Source organism: Condylostylus longicornis, unplaced genomic scaffold (genome assembly GCF_029603195.1).
Source record: "Condylostylus longicornis isolate FDR11 unplaced genomic scaffold, ASM2960319v2 ptg000163l, whole genome shotgun sequence".
Classification (NCBI taxonomy): Eukaryota; Metazoa; Arthropoda; class Insecta; order Diptera; family Dolichopodidae; genus Condylostylus; species Condylostylus longicornis.
In genome coordinates, this window is record NW_026578131.1 from 2153095 (window position 1) to 2173446 (window position 20352).

The following is a 20352-nucleotide window of genomic DNA, read 5'->3' on the forward strand; positions in this document are numbered from 1 at the left end:
AATCACTCTGTTCTCCGATGCCAATTCCATAAGTGCAGCAAGGCAGCTCCAGACCAGCTTGGATGTAATCTGAGCTGAACGGAGCGCCAGCAGTGCAGACCTGCTGTCTGAGAACACATAGATGGTACGGTTTCTATACCCCCTTTCCAAATTGATTCTCAGACAGATCTCTATTGCATGTATTTCGGCCTGGAACACTGTGCAATACGGGTCAAGGGTTGCATATACACGCGTGTCCGGGCTGACACCGTATACACTCAAACCCACACTCGACTCCGTTTTGAACCCGTCCGCATACCACACGCTCGAACCCGACTCAAGTACCGGGATCCCACGTCCATCGATCGGGAAACAGAGCCCTGTACTTGTGGTCGAAGTTGTACCGCGGCAGAAAGGTATCCGACATGGTTGTTCTTAGAATCGGATCACTCTCAATGAAGTCTCTGTGAGTCCTGTGGGCCAAGTTTAGCTCCGTCCTGTCCCCGCCAGATAGAAGTCAGTAACTCACTAGCCGAGCTTCCTTCAATATATGGAGGTGTATTGGCGAAAACCCGATTATCACCTCCAATGCAGCGGTAGGAGCCTTCCGCATTGCCCTGGTCACTACCAGGCAGGCCAGCCTCTGTAGCTTTCCAGCTTGGCCCGCACACCCGCTTGCTGAGCCTTACGGCACCATACAATCGACTCATAGGTGACGATGGGCCTAGCAAGGACCCTATATAGCCACAGTGCTATTTTGGGACTAATTCCCCAGGTCCCCCCGATGAAGCTCCTACACGTCCACAAGGCCGCCGTAGCTCTCCCGATAACTCTATCTATATGGGTATTCCAAGAGAGACGAGCATCCAGGGTTACCCCCAGATACTTCACCTCCCTCGAGTAACTAATACTTTCACCAAACAGAATTGAGCTCGTTAATCTGTCCCTGCTTCTGCGTCTGGTGAAGGCGACCAAAGTGCTCTTGCTTGGATTTATATTTAACTCAACGCCTTTGCACCACCTTTCCACAACACGTAAATTTTGCTGTAGAAGATCAGAAATAGTGCTCTCAAATTTTCCCCGCACGACGAAGGCCACATCGTCGGCGTATCCCCAGACACGCGCCCCCGGAGCCCCTGAGAGCAGCGATTAGATCATCCACTACAATGGACCACAGGAGGGGCGAAAGAACCCCGCCCTACGGACATCCTTTTACAGCGGAGATGAAGAGTATATCGTCAGCTATGGTGGACTTAATAATCCTATCCTGTAGCATCCGATTAACCCATCTGCTAGTCGTCGCATCAATCCCTCGTTTGTGCAACGACTCACAGATGAAATGATATGGGGTGTTGTCAAAAGCTCCCTCTATATCAAGGAAACAGCCAACTGCCACCTCCCGCACTTCCAGTGGGTTCTCAAGGACCCCCACCAGACTCTGCAGAGCGAGTACAGTAGAACTTCCCGACTGATAGGCGTACTGAGATTCATGCAAGGGATTGCTTCCCAGTGCATCGTCCCGTATAAATCTATCAATCAATTTTTCCATTGCTTTCAATAGAAAAGAAGTAAGGCTGATTGGACGGAAAGACCTTGGGTGGTTGCTTGGTCTCTTACCCACCTTCGGAATATACGTCACTTTAGCCACCCTCCATGCCTGAGGGATGTAACGCCACGCATAGCTGGCACGAAAAATTTCCAACAGTGCTCTAGCGATATGTTGGAAACCCCTCTGCAAAAATGCAGGATATATCCCATCATCACCTGGAGATTTGAAGGGCCTGAAAGAGAAAACAGCAAATCTAATCCCGCCCATCGTGAAGACTACACGGGACCGTTGCCAGTCATCCCTCCTGGGCCAGGATGCCCTCGGTTCGATGACCGCATTTGAGTGATTCCGCAGAACCTCCGAGTCAGGAAAGTGCGTTGACGCCATAAGCTCCAACGTCTGCTTTCCGTTCTCAGTCATGGAGCCATCAGGACGTTCCATTAGGCCCAACCCGCTAGCATACTTTTTGGAAAGCACCCTGTGAAGACGCGCATTGCTGGAGAGTTCATCAATGCCTTTGCAGAACGCCCTCCACGAGATTCTCTTCGCTTTCCTAATTTCTTTATTGTATTTTGTGAGTGAGTCCTTATACCCTTCCCACGAACCCGACGCCTTTGCCTTATTGAATAGCTTTCTGGTCTTTAGTATAAGCCTTGAAAGCTCTTCATTCGACCACGGGCACTTCTTATTGCTCCGCCTCGGCTTAGCGCAGCAGCTCCCGTGGTAGGCATTAGTAATAGCCGCCGTCAGGGCCTCGCTGGCCAGTTCGATATCCATCACCGTTCTGACAGAAGCAGGAACGGATCCAATCCCATCCATGAGGAGCTTTTCGAATTGACTCCAATCTGTGGATTGGGGCACCCGATAAATTTCTTCTGCCAGGCCCCCGGAGACCATGATATCAAACCTAATCTGCCCATGATCGGACATGGTTGTCTCATTTGAGACACGCCATCCACCAACCCTACTGCCAATAAATTCAGTGCAAAGGGTGATGTCAAGGACCTCTTCCCTAATTACATTTATGAATGTCGGCATATTGCCCTAATTCATAATCATTAATTTATTGCTATATATAAATTCAAGTAGGCACTCACCTCTGTTGTTTATATTGCTGCTTCCCCAGACGGTGTGGTGGGCATTGGCATCACTTCCTATTATAAGTTGGAAGTTCCTCCTTCCACAAAAGTCCACTAGATCCTTCAGTTGCTCGTCCGGGTGGGCACAGTCCCCCGGGAGATAGGATGAGCACACAATGAACTCTGTCCAGCCCCCGCAGGACTTCACCTTCACCAACGCAGCTACCTGATCCTTAGAACAGTAATCTGGAATGGGAAAATACGTTAGCCTTCTACTAAACAAAATGCAAGCCCTAGGCCTGCCCCCAATTGTATTATCATACAATAGCTCACCTGTTAGGCCCTTAACCTGATCCTTCACTATGTAAGGCTCTTGGATAAGGGCGGTATGGAGGTGATCCTTCATAAATCTATGAGCTAGAACATCAGTAGTTGCCCTAGCATGCTGTAGATTTATTTGGATGCACCTCACAGCCGTATTATTTCCTCCGGCTCTTGTCTATGGGCTTTGGCCCTTTAGACAAAGGCTTTACATGAACCTTACCTCCCATTGCTGCCTTTTTACACATCTTGGTGGGCGCCTGCCCTGCCACACCCTCTTTTGCCGTCCCAGGTGCCACGCTAGCAGCTCCAACAGCAAATACCGAAGCAGTTCCGGGCTTCCCAATGGGCTTGAGCCCTTTTGGTTCCCTCGGGACGCTTGTATTTGGCGTGCTGGTCGATGGTCCTTCCGTTTCCCTTGCCGCCATTTTCGGAGCGACTTCAGACTTTCCAATGAGTTCTGGCTCTTTTGGTTGGCCTGAAGTACTCGTCGTTGTCGCGGTGGGCACTGGTTTTTTATTTTGTCCTGCCCTGCCGCCAGCACCTTGAGAGGATCTTCTTCCTTTAACCCGAACGGTAACACGGAAGTAATTCAGGAAAAGTCGGAACTCCGCTTTCCGTAGATCTTCCAATCCGGAATCATCCACGGAAAAGGTGATGGGGTAGCCCCCGTCCTTTTCCTTATCTATCCTCAGCACCCTCCAGGAACTTATCTTGAGGCTGAGATTTTGCTTCCCTATCCTACTTACAAATTTGTCCCTAGCTTTATCTTCCTGCAGACACTGGTTATCCACTCCCTGGTGTTTTGATTGTTGCATGTTACGGATATCCATCCGTCCCTTTGCAACGCTGCAGTGAATTGTGGATGAAACTTTATCCATTTCATCCATGATGGCTACTTTGATTTTCCCCATCTGAACTTCGGATAGCTTTTCCTCTGGATGCAGTCTATGAGTGATGGCCACCTTGACCTGTGCTACTGCATCCCGATAAGAAGTCATTTTCGGGTTTTGTTGAGGAATGTTCCCAGGGACCTTTTCCTCAACATTGCCCTTCATCGACCTCTTCTTTGAGGGCCCTGCATCAGGGGTGTTGCTTTCCGACCTTTCCCTCTTTTGGGGATGGTCGGCCACAATACCCGATCCGCAGGCCTTCAGCTTTTCCAGCCTTTCCTTCTCATATCTGCGAGCTTCCTCTGGGGACATGCCATCCCTGATATAAGCCTTTTCAGGTCCTCCTCAGTTTGTGGGATAATAGGTCCAAGAGGATCCTGATTATCCGTCTCCATCAGAGGCGGCGGCTTTTCTTCTACTGGCGTGAGAAGGCGTTCCTCCTCTGCGTCAGTCAAGAGAAGCTCTGGTTCCGAAGACCCTTGAGCACTAACTGGGTTTATGTTGTCCTTAGTATTGTTGTTATTGGTGTAATTGTCACTGTTGTTATTATTTTTGTTGTTGTTGTTGTTGCAGTTGTCGTATTTGTCACAGTTGTTCTTGTTGTTGTTGTTTTTGCTGTTATTGTTGTTTAGATTGTCTTTCATTCTTGGTCCCACAAATAGCGCGGGAAAGTAAAGTCACCCATGGCAGAGCCCGGCATACCATGGGAAGGCTCGTTTAAACTGGAGAGCGCCTGGTATCCAGAGTCCGCATACTAACGACTAAGCTCCCCTTAGCCACGCAGTCATCGGCATATGCTGTTCCACCTTGACTTGGGACGTCTGTCGTCAGCTGACGTATAGATATAGGGCTGAAACTCACAAAGCAAGAGGCTCGTCGCGAGACATGACCACGACACGAACGTAACTTTGATCGTTTCAATCACCCCTTTATCCTCCGCCATTACCGGGGCCCACCACTAGGAGGTGACAGTGCGGTTTTGGGCCCCGTTTAAGGATCTTAGTAGTCAATTATCAAATCATATTTCGTTTAATTGACTCTTAGTGTATGATTTTAGAAAATTATTCAAAAAAAGGTTGAAATAACATTGATTTTGTTATCAATAATATGATTTATTAGATCGTCTAATTTCATGTTGAAAACAAAATATGTAACTTACTTATTTAAGAAATTGTAGAGGTCACTAGCTAATTAATTCAATATTTATTCTAGTTTTAGGTTTTCTTTCACTCTAAAACTCAAACCTTTAACATCAGCCATCAATTGAAGTTGATATATATTTGCGTAATAAGCACGTGATATGGTTCTGAGATGGTTAATTCAATTTGTAACATAACGACATAAATTAGTTGGACTTAAATGTGCCAAGACAAATAACTTGCAAACAAATTTTTTTTTTTGTGAATTTATCAAATTTATTAAATGATCAGTTGTGTGTAACATGATATATTTTCTAAAACCGCTTTCATATATATTTGCTATAACTATATTTCTATATTTTTGTTTTGACATAAAAGCTTTTAAATAACTGCATAATGGAAGATTTCCCTATTATTTTCGATTGTTAAATATACAATTTAAGAATAAAGAAAGAAATCTTAAATAAACTTTTCTTTCATTTGCCATTTAAAAGAGAAAACAAAGTCTTCTGTATTTTAAAGAATGCATGGAAAATCGTGAGGAAACTCGATTGTTTTTCAAACAAAAAAAAAAATATCAAATTAAGTTTTCTTTGTACTCGATTTTATTTTTCATTCAATTATTTTTCAATCCCTAAGTATGTAATACAATAAAGCGAGTAGTTTTTTTTCAAGTTTTATAGTGTTTTGTTTGCAATAGGAAAGAATCATGTGAACTTTGAGTTAAATATTATTTATTTTGAAAGTAAATGTAAGAAAATTAAACGAGTGCCTTAAATTTCAAATTATGTTCCGTTTTAAACAATAGAAAACAATACTTAATATACTAAATTCTATAATTTAGATTACTAAAATTTTAATTTAATGTTGAAAATAATTTTCTTTTCGAACTAGTTCTAATGTTTTTGTATAAAGTATGGCAAGACTATGGAATAAACCTATTAATATTATTAGCAAGCAGCTTCTTTATTTTAGAACCAGCGAACATTATTTTTGGAACGTCGGTCGGCGCTAGTGATATTAGAAAAAAGAGAGTAACATTTCATTTATTTATTTTTCCTAGTGCTTAACGAACTTTTTGAACGTATTAAGATTTGTCTTTCGATACCCCAAACGATTACACTAAAATTTCCAGAGAACTTTAGGCCCATCTCATCTGCATGTGAAAGAGACGTGGTGGCCACCTTCTTCTGAACTCCTTTTTTGGAAGTTCAGTAAAAAATATGTTAAATACATTAAAATATTTAACATACATATGTATATAGAATAAGATCTATATCTCGCCAAAACCTTATTCTATATTCGCATGACCAGATTTGAAGACTATCAATTTTAGTACAACTGTACTAAATACAACTAAGTTTCATGTACACACATACATATATAAATTTGTTACTTGACAAGACAATATTTTAGTTATTTTGTGCTCTAATACAAATTTCTTACTTAACACAGTTTTCGTGAGAACAACTTTCCAAAAAACATAATTAGTTTTCTTTTTTTATTTTGAGCTTTGTAATATATTTATGTTAAATAATAATTTTGAACACATGTAAATAACGTATATGTAAGAATATACGTACGTGTGTATGCAGCTACATGCATACATACATACATACTTAAAAAATCCAAACCAATTAAATTATCTTCTGTATAATTAAAGAAAATTTGAATAAAAAAAGCAAAAATTCTAATTGATTTATGAATACTTAAGTGTAATTTCCATAGAACATTAGTACACCAGACACAAAGAAAAAATATTTCTAGTTGAAGAAAAATAAAGAATAGTTTCAAAAACTACTTTTTTCTATTGTTAGCTTGCCATTTCTTTGTTGCTTATCGTCCATCTTTTCATCTCTTAATTTGTTAAAAAAATTTCATACAAGTCATGCTAATTAAGTTTTTTGCCGTTTTTTTCTTAGTAATTGTTTTCACACACATTCATACGTACTTACACATAAATTTAACACACTGAAAAAAAAAAAATAGATGAAATTTTTTTTTTTATGGTAAGTACAGAGTGAAGCAAAATGTTTGAAATCAAGGACGTTGCTTATAAAGATTACTTGGGAACCGTCAGTTTTATAATCGATTTGTCGGGAACCAAATCCCTTAGATCCTTCTCACGTAAACCCATAGGATTTTTTGTGAATCCCATCTCCATCTACGTTAGCACTACACCTGGGTTCCCGATAAATTGCAGTACAGTGGCCACCCCAAACCGCGATACTTCGATTGGGGTCACAAAGCCATCTCCGAAGCCTCTTAGCCGTAAGCGAGCCAACAACTCGCATTCACACATCAAGTTCTCTGCCGTTTCTTCGCCCTTCAGGCAGAGACGACAGACCTCGCTCTTTGCCTTTCATATCCTTTTCAGGTGGATCAGACCATGGAGTGACAGTGTTCAGAGAGCATTCCCACCAATAACCTAAAATCTGGATGACCAGGTGTTATTAGTTGCCATAGCACCAATCTTAAGAGAGACACAAATTTTTCGGACTGAGGTAGGCCCAAGCGATTGTTTAAATGATCAACCCGACCCGTTCCTACAAAACAATCGGGCCGCGTAGGATCGTTATCTACGGCACCCCAAAGTATGGCTTCGGCTCAGTGAAAGGAGTTGCCATTCCCACATTCCAGGATCTTATTCCCACATACTTGACTTCCTTGGAGAGTTCAATAATTGTGCCCTCAAAGGACAACGGACTCTAACTAAATTTTCTCCGCCCAGTAAAAGGAACAATAGCTGTCTCGCAAGCATTAATGTCGTTGGAATAGTAGCCCTATTCATCCTACTTATTTACAACAAAACTTGAATATTATACGCTTTATTGTTTCCAAGATATGTTCAAATTATTTTTAGAGTTGCATGGCAGCTATTGCATTAATAAAACCGAATTTTAATCAGGTTCTTGCTGTAATAACATTTTTTAATTGGTGAGAATTTGATTAGTTTCAGGTTTTTGTGTTGTTGCTGAGATGGGCAGGCGTGGATAAATCGTCTCAGAATTAGGAGAGTACAATTATGTTTATAATTATATTTTTTAGGTCTAATGATATTGTTGCTTTAAAGTAATCATATTTAGAGAACTGCTAAATTGTGCTTAAATAGTGAATGTACTTTCTTTATATCTGTGAGCTATTGTAAGAACATTTTTATAGTTGCTATTAATGTGCAAAGACCCTGTATTTGTATTTTCCTTGTGTTTTTATTTGATAAATCAATGCTATATTGTTTTTTACATCAACTACAAATCTTTTTCCTGGGAATTTTTCTTTTCTAGCAATATTTCAATTCCATTGTTTTTTTAATATTTCCAACCTATTATTTTTTCTTAATTAAATTCTGTAGGTTCCACATAGAGCAAAATCTTTTGGCAATATTCAAATGCGCTCATCTATATAGTGAGAACGTAAATTTTTATTTGTTCTATATTTATATTTACAAGTACAATTCACATATATTTTTCAAAAATCATAAAACATGTTAAATTTTGCTCACTAGATTCTACAAATTTATAGATTAAAGAATTGGGAAAAATATATGTTTGATTAAGGAACCTAGAACTAAAATGAAAAGCTCCTTACAAAGTTATAGTAACAAACGTTTAAAATTAAAAGAAGGTCTATAAGCTTATTATGTCTAACTTAGTATTATTAAAAAATTATGAGCATAGCTTAATAATGAGCTCTACACGGAAAATTATAACATTATTCATGATTTTAAATCACTCTGTAAAAAATATGAAAAATTGCCTAATTAAACAACCAGTATTGCATAACCACAGTGTTTCGTAATAATAAAAATAATAATGATTTCTTTGAATTTTCAAATGCTTAAATAAGTATTACTAATTTGTATTATATTATAATATGTGTATGTATGTATGTGCGTAACTAAATTCTTTAGATAATCAAATATTAAAAAGTTAAAAAAAATGAAATATTTTAAATTCGTGGTTCGCAGTTTATCATTTCATAACCTTCGTTGGTTGTAAACTTAAGATTTTAATGTAACAAAAGCCTATAAAAAAATTGTAAGTAAATTGCGAACAATGAGTATCTTAAGGTAAAATAGTTTTAAAGGTTTTTGAGAAACACCAAAGTACACTTGTTATGTACCTTTCATATCTCACCTAAAATGATATTTTGTTGTTGCGAAAATATTTTTGATCTTTTTTTTATAACGATCATCTGCTTTTTGCTTTGCAGTTGTAATTAATGTAAATATAAACGAGAACTGGCACAATTTCATGCGAAAGAAATTACACAACTAGCAACTTATCTTAATATATCTTAATATGATATGTGATTTTATGATAATTATTTTAAAAAATCGCTTAAACTAGAAACAAAGAAGAACTTTGGCTGCCTGTAGAACTGTAATTCTTTATCACATATTAATGGAAGATTGTTTTAGAAAATCAATAAAAAAGACTTCAGATCCAGATATTCAATGAGGAAAATAATAATAAATACTTTATTAATTTTATCACAAATATCCGTGAAATAAATTTTCCGATTCCTTTCATTGCATTGTGTCCCTTAAATAGAAATTATACAATTTCTGTTGGTAAAGAGCGAACAAAAATGTTCGCTGAAAAACTTTTAACTACTTTTATTGATAGTATGTAAACAATATTTGTACTCTTTAATTGTTTTATCATATTGAATTTGGCAAACAATTCACATAACACTTTCAAAAATGTGCTTGAACAATAAAAAATTCAATTGCACACAGCTTAAAAATGCTATTATTTTTGTCAGAATATTTCCCGCTATGATTTACAATTTGAAATATTTTCCAATTGTCGTATTCATTCTTGTTAATGTTTTTTTCTTTATAAATTCAAATTTTTAATTAAAAAAACTGAAAATGGAAATTAGTTTCGATAAAATAAACGAAATTAAATTGGAACTTAAGGAAAAAGTTTTAATTCAGCGCTTTAATATAAAAGTAAGGAAAATTATGCTATAGAAAATAACAGAAAATCAACTCACTTAAATTGTGCGGTCCCATTTTTAAATCTCCTGTTGTGATTTGAATTTAATTATTTCATTTCCGTTTTCGAATTTCCTCCGCTTTTTAAATTTAATTTTCCCATAATTTTACCTTGTGATGTTTTAAGCATTTAGCAAAGCTATTTTGGTTTTTATTATAGTAATCCTTGTTGTTTTTTCTTCTTTTAAATGCCTTTATATTGTGTAATGTATGTTTTACAAAATGTATATGTACATGAAGAACGTATAACAACATAAATTTCATTTTTTTATTTCTTGATTACAAAATTTTTACATAGAAAAGTCAAATAAATTTTTTATTTTGAAATAAAAGCAGACCTTGGCCAACTTATGCAAAATAAGATTGTAAAATATTGTTAGATATTGTTTGACTTTATAAAATATGTATAATTATGTATGTATGGTGAACTGGAATATGCTCGCGTTATTTTGAGAAAATAGTTTTTTACATTATGAAATTTCCAAAGAATATTTGACGGCTAACAATTCTAATGCTTTGTCTGGGTCATCGAAAATATATTCATATTCAAAAATAAAATGAAATCACATACGAGTACATAGTTCAACAAATACAACAAATAATTTTTTGGTTCAAATATTCATAGCTTTTTCCAAGACAAACAAAACTTTATTATTCTTTAGTTGAATAAATATTTTTTTAATTTTAATTTTAATGAAACTCAAATAGAAGAAACAAAGTTTCGAATAAATTAAATTTAAACCTACTTACACAAATTTCTTTTTCACAGAAGATTTCAATATTTCACCAAACTAGCCAGTATTAGTTCCATAAAATTGTCCAAATTTGCAAAAATTTGCTAGTTTTCTTCTTTCTTTTCCTTGACTTACAGATTTTCTTTGTTGATAATAACAATTTTCGGGGATGAATTCAAAGAAATCTTTATAAAAATTCTATAAACAATAAAAAACCAAACACGTGTATTATTTAAATTTGAGTATATTTTTTTATATTTTAATATTGCTATTGGGTTATGTTGGAGGGTCCAACTTTATGTTTATAAAAAGAATTTGTTATGTTGCGGAATTTTTTATATTGTATTAAGAAAATGTCAGTAAAATTAACACAAAATTATGTCTGCAATATCTTGAAAAAGCGGTAAACAATGTAAAATAAAAACAATAAAATAAAAAAATGTTATTATACTTAAAATTATCATAAAAATTTAATTTTTATATTTTTATTTGTGTTGTTTAATTTTAATGTGAAGGCAACGAATACTCAAAGAAAATTTGGAATTTATTATTTCCTTGATTTCTGTTGATTTCTTTTTTCTAGGGCTGTGATTTGCATATAAATTTTTATATTAAAAACATCCTAAGATTTAAAAGAAATTGTTTTCTTTGAAATAAAATAAGCAGATTTAAATTAAAATATTGAACTCTTTAAACACACGTATACGAATGCTATTGACACGAACATTTAAATTATTTAAATATTAAGCTGAAATTTTAGCGAAATTAATAAAACGAACCTAATTAATTTTAATTTTCTGAAAATTACTCACTTACGACTTAAAATATTTACTTATTATTAAAGTAAACTCCTTATCAAGGAATGTTCAGCTCAAACAGTGGCTGAATATCGAGATACTGCTTTCTAAGTAGACTCTATCAACTGCAATTGTGTGTTAGATTTGTATAACTCTAATAAAACAAATTTTCCGTAACGAATTTAATAGTTCATTCGTAACAAATTTAAAAACTTTTATAACTAAAAAAAATATTTTATTGAACTTTTATTATAATTTTATAATTTTAAATGGTTTCTAAATAGAACATACCCTGATTAAAGTGTTTATTAATAAATTTTTATATGAATTCTTAATTTCAGCTTCTGATAACCTCGGTTATATTTTATTAGAAAAAAAATATTAAAATTTAAATATTTTTTTTTCTAAAACTTCCATAAACAATTTCTTAATGCTTTTTTATTTGTTTTTTTTTAGAATATTAAAACCGCAACTACCATAAAAACCAAAATTGTTTTTTCTTTTTTTTGATTCTTAACATAGTATAACAATTTTCTCACATTAAATCCTACTAACATATCCTATCCGCGATATTTTATCGGTATTTATAACCAAAAATATTATAATTTCCTAACAAATAACATTATCAAAATGAAATGTCAAAATAAACAAAAAAACAAAAATAAATGTTTTCTAAAGCTCCAATGAAATATAATAGATGTCGTTTACAGGTCTATACAATGCCAAATTTTATAATGGTAAATTTAAGTTAAACAACGAAACACAATATGAAACCATATTACAAGGATAACTTGAATAATATATACCTACATGTGTAACGTATATATGCAAACATACAAAATTTATATATACAAATGTACATATGGTAAAAGTTTTTTTTGCTTTCTTTGCACACGAGAACATATTATGTGGTGCATATCTCCATTTCAAACGCCAATACACCTATTCATATGTGATGTATCGCATGCAATAAAAATTGAATATTTGTGTTGCATGCTATGCAAAAATATTATTTCTATGACTTTGCATTTAATATGCTTCAATACGTTTTGCTTTTGGCGCTTTTACCAACAAAACACAATTTATAAAATATATCAGTACAGTTCATTGAACTAATGTAAACAATATTTCCGTTCGGAATCCTTACAATTTAATTCAAAAATATATGAAAAAAAAAGGAGGAGAAATACCAGTAAAACACCACAAACACTAACTGTATAAAATAGAAAACAATTTATCCTGCAGGATATAAAAAAAATCAAGGGAAACGAAACAAAAATAAAGCGTGTACACAAATGTAAAGTAAAAAAAAAGAAATTAAAAACTTTTCTGTTTGACTTCAATTGACGAAATATTCTTTTCACGCTTTTGTCTCTTATTGGATGATGGAACATTTTATTTTCGATACGAGAAATGTCAATGCTGTGGCTTATTCGATTCTAATGAGTTCTTTGATTCACACGTGCTTATGGTTCTAATTGTGCTTGATCTAATCAGTAATCATTAATTTTTTTAATTCTGAAATTGTTTAAACATTTGTTTTGTATTGTAACACTTATTGGTTTAGTTAATACAATTAGTTGTTAATACAATTATTTTAGTTAATTCAAATCTAAAAAAATATTAGATTTTAATACCCCAAAAGTAATGCTCTGCTCAAAAGTAATCGTTCATTTTAAAATAGAATAAATATATAAAACAAGAAGAAACAAAATTATGAAGCATCCATGTATAGAACGTGACATCCTTGAGCCACATATTTTAGAAAATATTAAAAAACTTAAGTCCCATCATTGTTTCCATCTTTTTGCATTGTATTATTCTTTCATCGTCTACATTACACGCTGCTGGCATAGCGTGGTATCATTGAAAAGCTTTGTAGTCGGTTTCCTCTATCTCCCCTTGTTAAGGCAACGCTACTTACCAGTTCCATTACGTTTTGTAACTGTTGTTTATTTTTTTCTTATTATTATTCTGGTTTTACATATTATATTTGATTCTTTTGTCTCTTTTCTTTTAAGATTGAATCTTTTTATTTCTCTATTTATGATTGCTTATACCTTTACATTTTTGTTTATTTATTTTTTATTTCTTTTGATAACATACAGTGCACTAAAGGATTTGCAGGAGTATACATATATATTACTTTGAGGTTATTATAATAATAATAAATTGAAAATTGCAATAGAATAAGAAAAGATCGACGGCATCAATAATTGCATAAGGCAATAATCAAAACAACACTATACAAGCCAGCAAAATATGGAATAATAAAATAATTCGCACAAAGAAAAATAGTAAATCGAAAGATAAATTGAAGAATTTGACAAACTTACGCTAAACCTCCACCATTGTCTGTGTATGCACGAATCTATCTCAAGTTCGGCTGAAACGATTTTGATAAAAAATTTTAGCTGAACCGATTTTGAGACAGCTTTTGCAGGTATGTAGGAGGAATCTCTTCTAAGAGGAAAATTTATGTTTTTCTAGATATGATAACTAAAAGCGTCATTAAAATTTGAAATAAGTGTTGAAGTTATTAATATTTTGAGCTGACATATCTCAAAGGTTTGACTGGTTAAAAATTTTCTTTTAAACCAGAGAACCAGTTGTATATTATTATATTACCTTGAAGATAGTAAAAGCATAACACTCCTTCAAGAAGACGCACCACCACGCACTGTCGAATAAACGAACTGAATGAAACCAATAACCATATTTTTTTAAAAAGAGAGAACCTAAAAAAACCAATATAATACTAGTTCAATTTGTTTTTCTATGTAGTAATGATTTAGTTAGTAAACTAAACTGAAATTTAGTAAACAAGTGCGAATAAAATAAAACTAAAAATAATTGCGAACTGAAATTTAAAACAACAGAGAGAAAAATTATGGTTTTTAAAAAAATTTTAAATACCATACGAGAAAATTTTAAACTTTAAGGATAAAAGGATAAAACAAACAAAAAGTCAATGGCAATATAAAAATTAATAAATATTTGATAGGCTTACGTTAGTATAGATGAAACTTATATGAAACAATCCAAGTTACTCTATATATTGAAAACCGTGGGAACGTGTACTTTTATATTGATAATATTTGAATTCAATCCAAACTCAATAAAAAAGCATATCTAAAATTATTTTTAAGATAATAAAGACGTAATTTTTATGCTTTGTAATTTTTATATTGTTTTAGATCCTTTGTGGTGAAGTGAAGTACTTTTTTCGATACTAATTTTGATATTATATTTTTGGCTTGTGCAAGCATATTTTCATTTTTAATAAACATTAAATAGCGTATACATGTCTCTTTGAACTCAGTATAAATTTACATGTATATCTTATTAAAACAAAAAAACTTTGAATATATGAGATTAAATTTTTGTTTGGCACCCAGCAGGATAACAAACTTATCGTTATATTTTCAACTTTTTTTCATGTTATTTTTCCGTTGCCATCATTTTCCAGTTGTTGAACTCAAAACAATAATAATTCGTTAGTTAATTCGTTTCTGGTTTTTAGTGGGATGTTACGTTGCTTGTACCTTATATGTTTTTGTTTGTAACTCGTTTGTGTTATCGCCGTTTAATTTGCATTCCTCTTTGTTTGATAATAAAATTTTATTCTTCGCAAAAAAAAAAAGCGTAATTAAATGGAAAAAATAAATATTAGACATTTTTTATTTGCCTCTATGATAAATCGAATTAATTGCTCTCAATAACAAGTCTGAAAATGAATATATACCACTTTCATCGGGAAAAGTGTCAAGCGATACGCAAAAACTTTGGACAGGTATCTCTCAAATGCTAAATGAAATATTTGTGATACTCGTATAATATGTGTAGATTAATTCTAAATATCGAAGTCACTGACATTTATCTTAATTAGAATTGGGTACACTTACTATAGTCCGGGATATGTTGTATTACACCGAACTTTGATTTCGACAATCAAAGTCTTTCATTCGACAATCTTTGACACCGAAAAATTTGATGGGAACATTCCAAAATTTCCGATATATATGTATTTTATTAGCAACTTTTAATAAGAAATTAAGGAATTAAACTATTTTTTTAATCTTCAAAAAAATTTGGACTCAAATTTGACGACAATTACACAAAATTTAAATTTCATAAACATTGTCACCTTATCAAAGAATTTTTGCAGGACTCGTTTTTTTTTTTAATTTCACTTTACTAAAATTTTATTGTTATTCTAAGTAAAACAACTTGTTAGAATAAGAGGGAACAGAATATATAAATCCACATACAAATTTATACCATGTAGAATACTAAAAATTAATTGTTGAAATATATTTCAATGCAATTTATGTACTTGGGAACGTGCGCTTTCATCAACGTTTTATTACGGTTAAGTGGGTTTTATTAATGCGAATGAAAAAATATACGAGTATATGTATGTATTTTATGAGAAATGTTTATTTGTTCTATAATAATGAAAGATAGGAAAGAGCACAAAGAGAAGAACATATGCTTTTTAATATACTTTTCATATTTTTTATCATTGTTATGAAAATTTCAATTAAATCCATTTTAAAAAGTTTGGATAGGGTTAACATCACGTCATTTTAGGTTAACCAAATTTTGTTTGGAAAATATGATAATATAAGCTGATTTGTGTATATGAAAAGCAATTTTAAATTTAACTATTTTGGATGCCCATAAATCATTATGGTAATTTTAAATTACGTGATCTACTATAATTTCTGCATATGTATATGTCTATACAGAATTTGTTTGTAAAAATTTTTGTTGAAACATAATTTGCAATCTTCTAAATAAATCACAAACGTGCGAACCCTTTACTTTAAATCTAAATTATTGCATGTAATTAGTAAGCATGGATATTTTATAAAAATCAAAAAAAGTGTGTGGAATTTGCAGAACTTGTGTAAATCAACATTCGACATATTCTATAACTTGTAAACTATAGTCGTTTAACCCAATTTGTTTTATAGAATTATATAGTGCAACGTACAACTCTACTTTCATTTGAGTACAAAAAACAAATTTGTTGTCAAATGAACATTTTGAACGCCTTCAAATAATCTATTTCGCCTTCAAATTATATAATCTTTTTAAATAATCACTCGCATTTAAGATTACAAGTTGAAAAAATTTTGTGCATGTGAGTACTTATTCTCATTTCACCCACTATTTACAAAATATTTATAAGTTAAATAAAAGTTAAATTATCACATTTAGGCATGCAATTTGTGTGGCAATATTTAAATCTTAAGGTATAAATAATGTACTAAATTTTAGACATTTATTTAGAGTAAAGTGTTTATTTTATTCATTCTGTATGAATTTATATATTAAATGCAATTGTAAATGTTTTTATACATAATATTTTCTCCTCTTAAAAAAAAATTTTATGTCCTAAATTTTTCTAACCGCAATAAAAATTTGCCTGCATATTTGCAAGGATATGCGAAAATTTTTTCTCATATTTCCATATTTTCGTTCGTCTCCATTTTCGTTATTTACAAAAAATTTAAATAAATAAATTCATGAAATAAACATTGAACAAGTTTTTTTTTTGTGCAAATTGCACTAAAAAATAGGTAAAAATTGTTTTTATGCAAACGTTATGTTAAGATTTATTTTTTTTCGTTTGTTCTATAGCTTTTTCCTTTCAACAAAGAAAATAAAGAAAGATTAAGGTGAAAATTGTAGTTTTTTCTTGTTGTATTTAAATAAATATGAATCAATGTGTGTATTTATTCTGTTGTTGACATTTAGTACATTTGTTTACATCTACGTGATTGCATATTAAATTATATATATGTATATGTGTGTACGACCAGCAAGTTATAAGAAATTTCAATAAGAAAAAGTTTATTTCTTAAAAATTGATTTATTTACATAGAAATTAATATGGTGTTATGTTACAATAGAATATTCAATTAGGTAGTAGCGGGCTATTGACCATTTAGCTCATTTCAGTGTAAGTAAACATTCTTGTACATTATGAATTACCTCAAGATTTCCAAAAATCTGAAAGCGTTTTCTGAGGGTTTAATTTTGCAACGAAAAAACAGAAAAATATGGTAATGAAAACTTATAATTAAACCAGGTTTTATTTATTATTATCCACTCATTTCTTCTTTGTCAGTCTTTGTGAATCTTTACACATTGATTATAACAACACTACGTAATATTATTATGGAATTGTTACTGTTTTGCATTATTTTAACATTGAGGATGCTGAAATAGGATATATCTTCTAAATATTCTTAAAAGTGTTGCAAAAAAATCGATATTGAAGTAGAAAAATTATTAAAGGTGATGGTTTTCATATATGAATACTTTTTTTTACACATAACTCTTATCTATAGTATTAATTAAAAATTTAAAGTTTAACTATACTATCGCCTCTTTTTCCTGAAGAAACAAAATAATTACATTTTTAACTTTTTTCTTTTTTCTCTTTCCAGGTTGGTATAAAATAAAATAATGGAGTTTTTCTGTATTATTTCCCTCATACATTTCAATCCTTTCAATCATATTTTAGTTATAATGTAAGTACTTACTAGACAAAATACACTTTTTTTTTCGAATTTCTTATATATTTTATTGCTTTTGTTGATTTATATTCTGAGTATGACAGGTCTTTGAAAGCCTTTCAGGAAATTAAATTGAAAGAAAAAAGCTTTCAGACAATAGCATAAATGTCCTAAAGGAGTTGTTTGTTATATAATATTTTTACACACATATATATATATATATATACATACATGTATGTTCGCATAAATATCATAAAGGTTGCATTTAAAGTGCTAACAGAACAACAGTTATCATGGTATATACATACAACATTTTCATATACATATTATGGATATGTATAATTAATTGTATGTGTTTGTATATATAAATAATTTTTATTGAATATTGTTGTGATTCCATAAATTGTTTTCACTGCGGTTACTTTTACTTTTTTATTTCAATTGCATTGCTCCTTTTTATTTCCCAAAGGAAAAGGAAAAAGAAGAGCAAAGAAATCACTTAAAAAATGATTAATCCTAGTTGAATCCTAGTTGATAACTAATTCAAAAATAAAAACGAATAGTAATGGGACAGTACATTTAATACGACATCTGTGTCACATTCACTGTTAAAACTTTCTTTCTCTAATACCGCTATAACTTGCATTCACTATCAAAAAAAAAAAAACAAAGTCCAATACAATACTAAAAATCGAAATGCCAAAAATAGCTATAGTATATACCTTAGAATCTTTTGATGTCTACTCCACTAAATGTGATTGTAACTTGTAAAGCAAAAAATTACTTGGGAAAGAGAAAACAATTGACCAGATCTGTGGACTCTAATATATATTTTCATTAAAATCGATTTGGAGAAAGCTATATTACTGACTAACACAAAAAAGGCCAATATTTTGTTTAAAAAAAACTTTTTTCACACTTCTTTGACACGGAAAAATGCCTTTCCGTATTATATTGTTATAAATTTTGTTATAAGAGGTTACAATATTCTCCTTATGCATCGAATGCGGACGGTAGCAACAGTACTCCATAACGGCAACGACCATCCAATCATTTTTTTTGACTTTGGAGTATAAATGTATAAATATATACACGTACATACATATATAAAAATATTTTTCTTAAGACTTTTTTCTATTTTTATTAAATTCTTTTCTCCACTCTTTAATCTAGTACGCTTCCATCTTATTCTGTAGAGTTCTTCTTATTTTTCAATGCTATGATTACTTTACTTTTGAATTAAAGATTTTTGTACGAAGAAAAAAAAGGAATTCTTTTGAAAAATGGTTAAAAAAATATCAAGGCAAATATACATGCATACATACACATTTTTTTTAAAATGATTCTTTAATGTAGATTCCAATTCAAATAAAAATGATGATCTTAAGGATCATCGTCCTTTTCATGTTTTTTATCTTAGCAGTTTTAAATGTTAAAAATTAAAAAAAAAGAATAAAAAAAAGCTTAATCAATTCATGAACTTTACAAGATGGTTATTTATCATCCATAACATTTTGAACTTTCACTTCTGAAAAATTCTCCTATTTGATAGATGCTTAAAATTATTTAAAATACTTCAAGCATATTTTGAAAATCGACGCATATCAAATCTTTAGTCTGAACTAATCAATTTGACCAACGCAACTTATATAATTTTGACATTCAAGTTTGTTTCAATACAATTTTTTAACTTTTTTTTTTAATTTTTCTACCAAATTGCCTTGTGTAACTGAATATATACAGTGTTACATACATGTGTGTACATATAATAAGAACATATAGAAACTTCAGGGTTGACATAATATGACATGTCAAATAAAGTAAACATTGTTAAAATATTATTTAAGTAAGCCTTGGTTACAATTCTCTTGAGTTTCAATAAAATTTAAAATAAAATGCATGTCAATTTACAGTGTATTTCGGTTGTTAAAACATGAAGACACAATGTGCCTTATTATACTTCAGACCAACTACCACACTTTCTTTTTAAAACTAAATTGAAAATTTTGACATTTCTATACTGTCAAAATATTTTTGTAAATTGCATTAGATAATCACCTATCCACTTGAATTTTCTATATGGAAATGAAATTCATTTCTACCGAAATACCTATGTACTTCTTCAAAATTTAATCGTTTAAGGGATTCTGTTGAATCTACAAGCACGTATATTTAAGGCTTATATTTTATTTTATTACTTTTGCAATTTTGAATAATTTAAACATAAACTTCCATGAAGTTATATAGCGCTTTTTAAAGTCAAGTTATTCATATAAACATATAAAAGCCAATTACAAAATAAATAATGCGTTAGTAGACAAAACAAAAT

At 31.7% G+C, this 20352-nt stretch overlaps 1 protein-coding gene across 1 annotated transcript in view; it reads left to right on the forward strand.

The window, feature by feature from the left end:
* LOC129616164 (protein couch potato-like) overlaps positions 1-18361 on the forward strand; it is a 100994-nt gene extending 82633 nt beyond the window's left edge. The window contains exon 6 of the mRNA XM_055531650.1: positions 17955-18361. Coding sequence (XP_055387625.1) covers positions 17955-17969 — 15 coding nt within the window. The 3' untranslated portion in view covers positions 17970-18361. The remainder of the gene's footprint in view (positions 1-17954) is intronic.
* The last annotated feature ends 1991 nt before the right edge of the window (positions 18362-20352 follow it).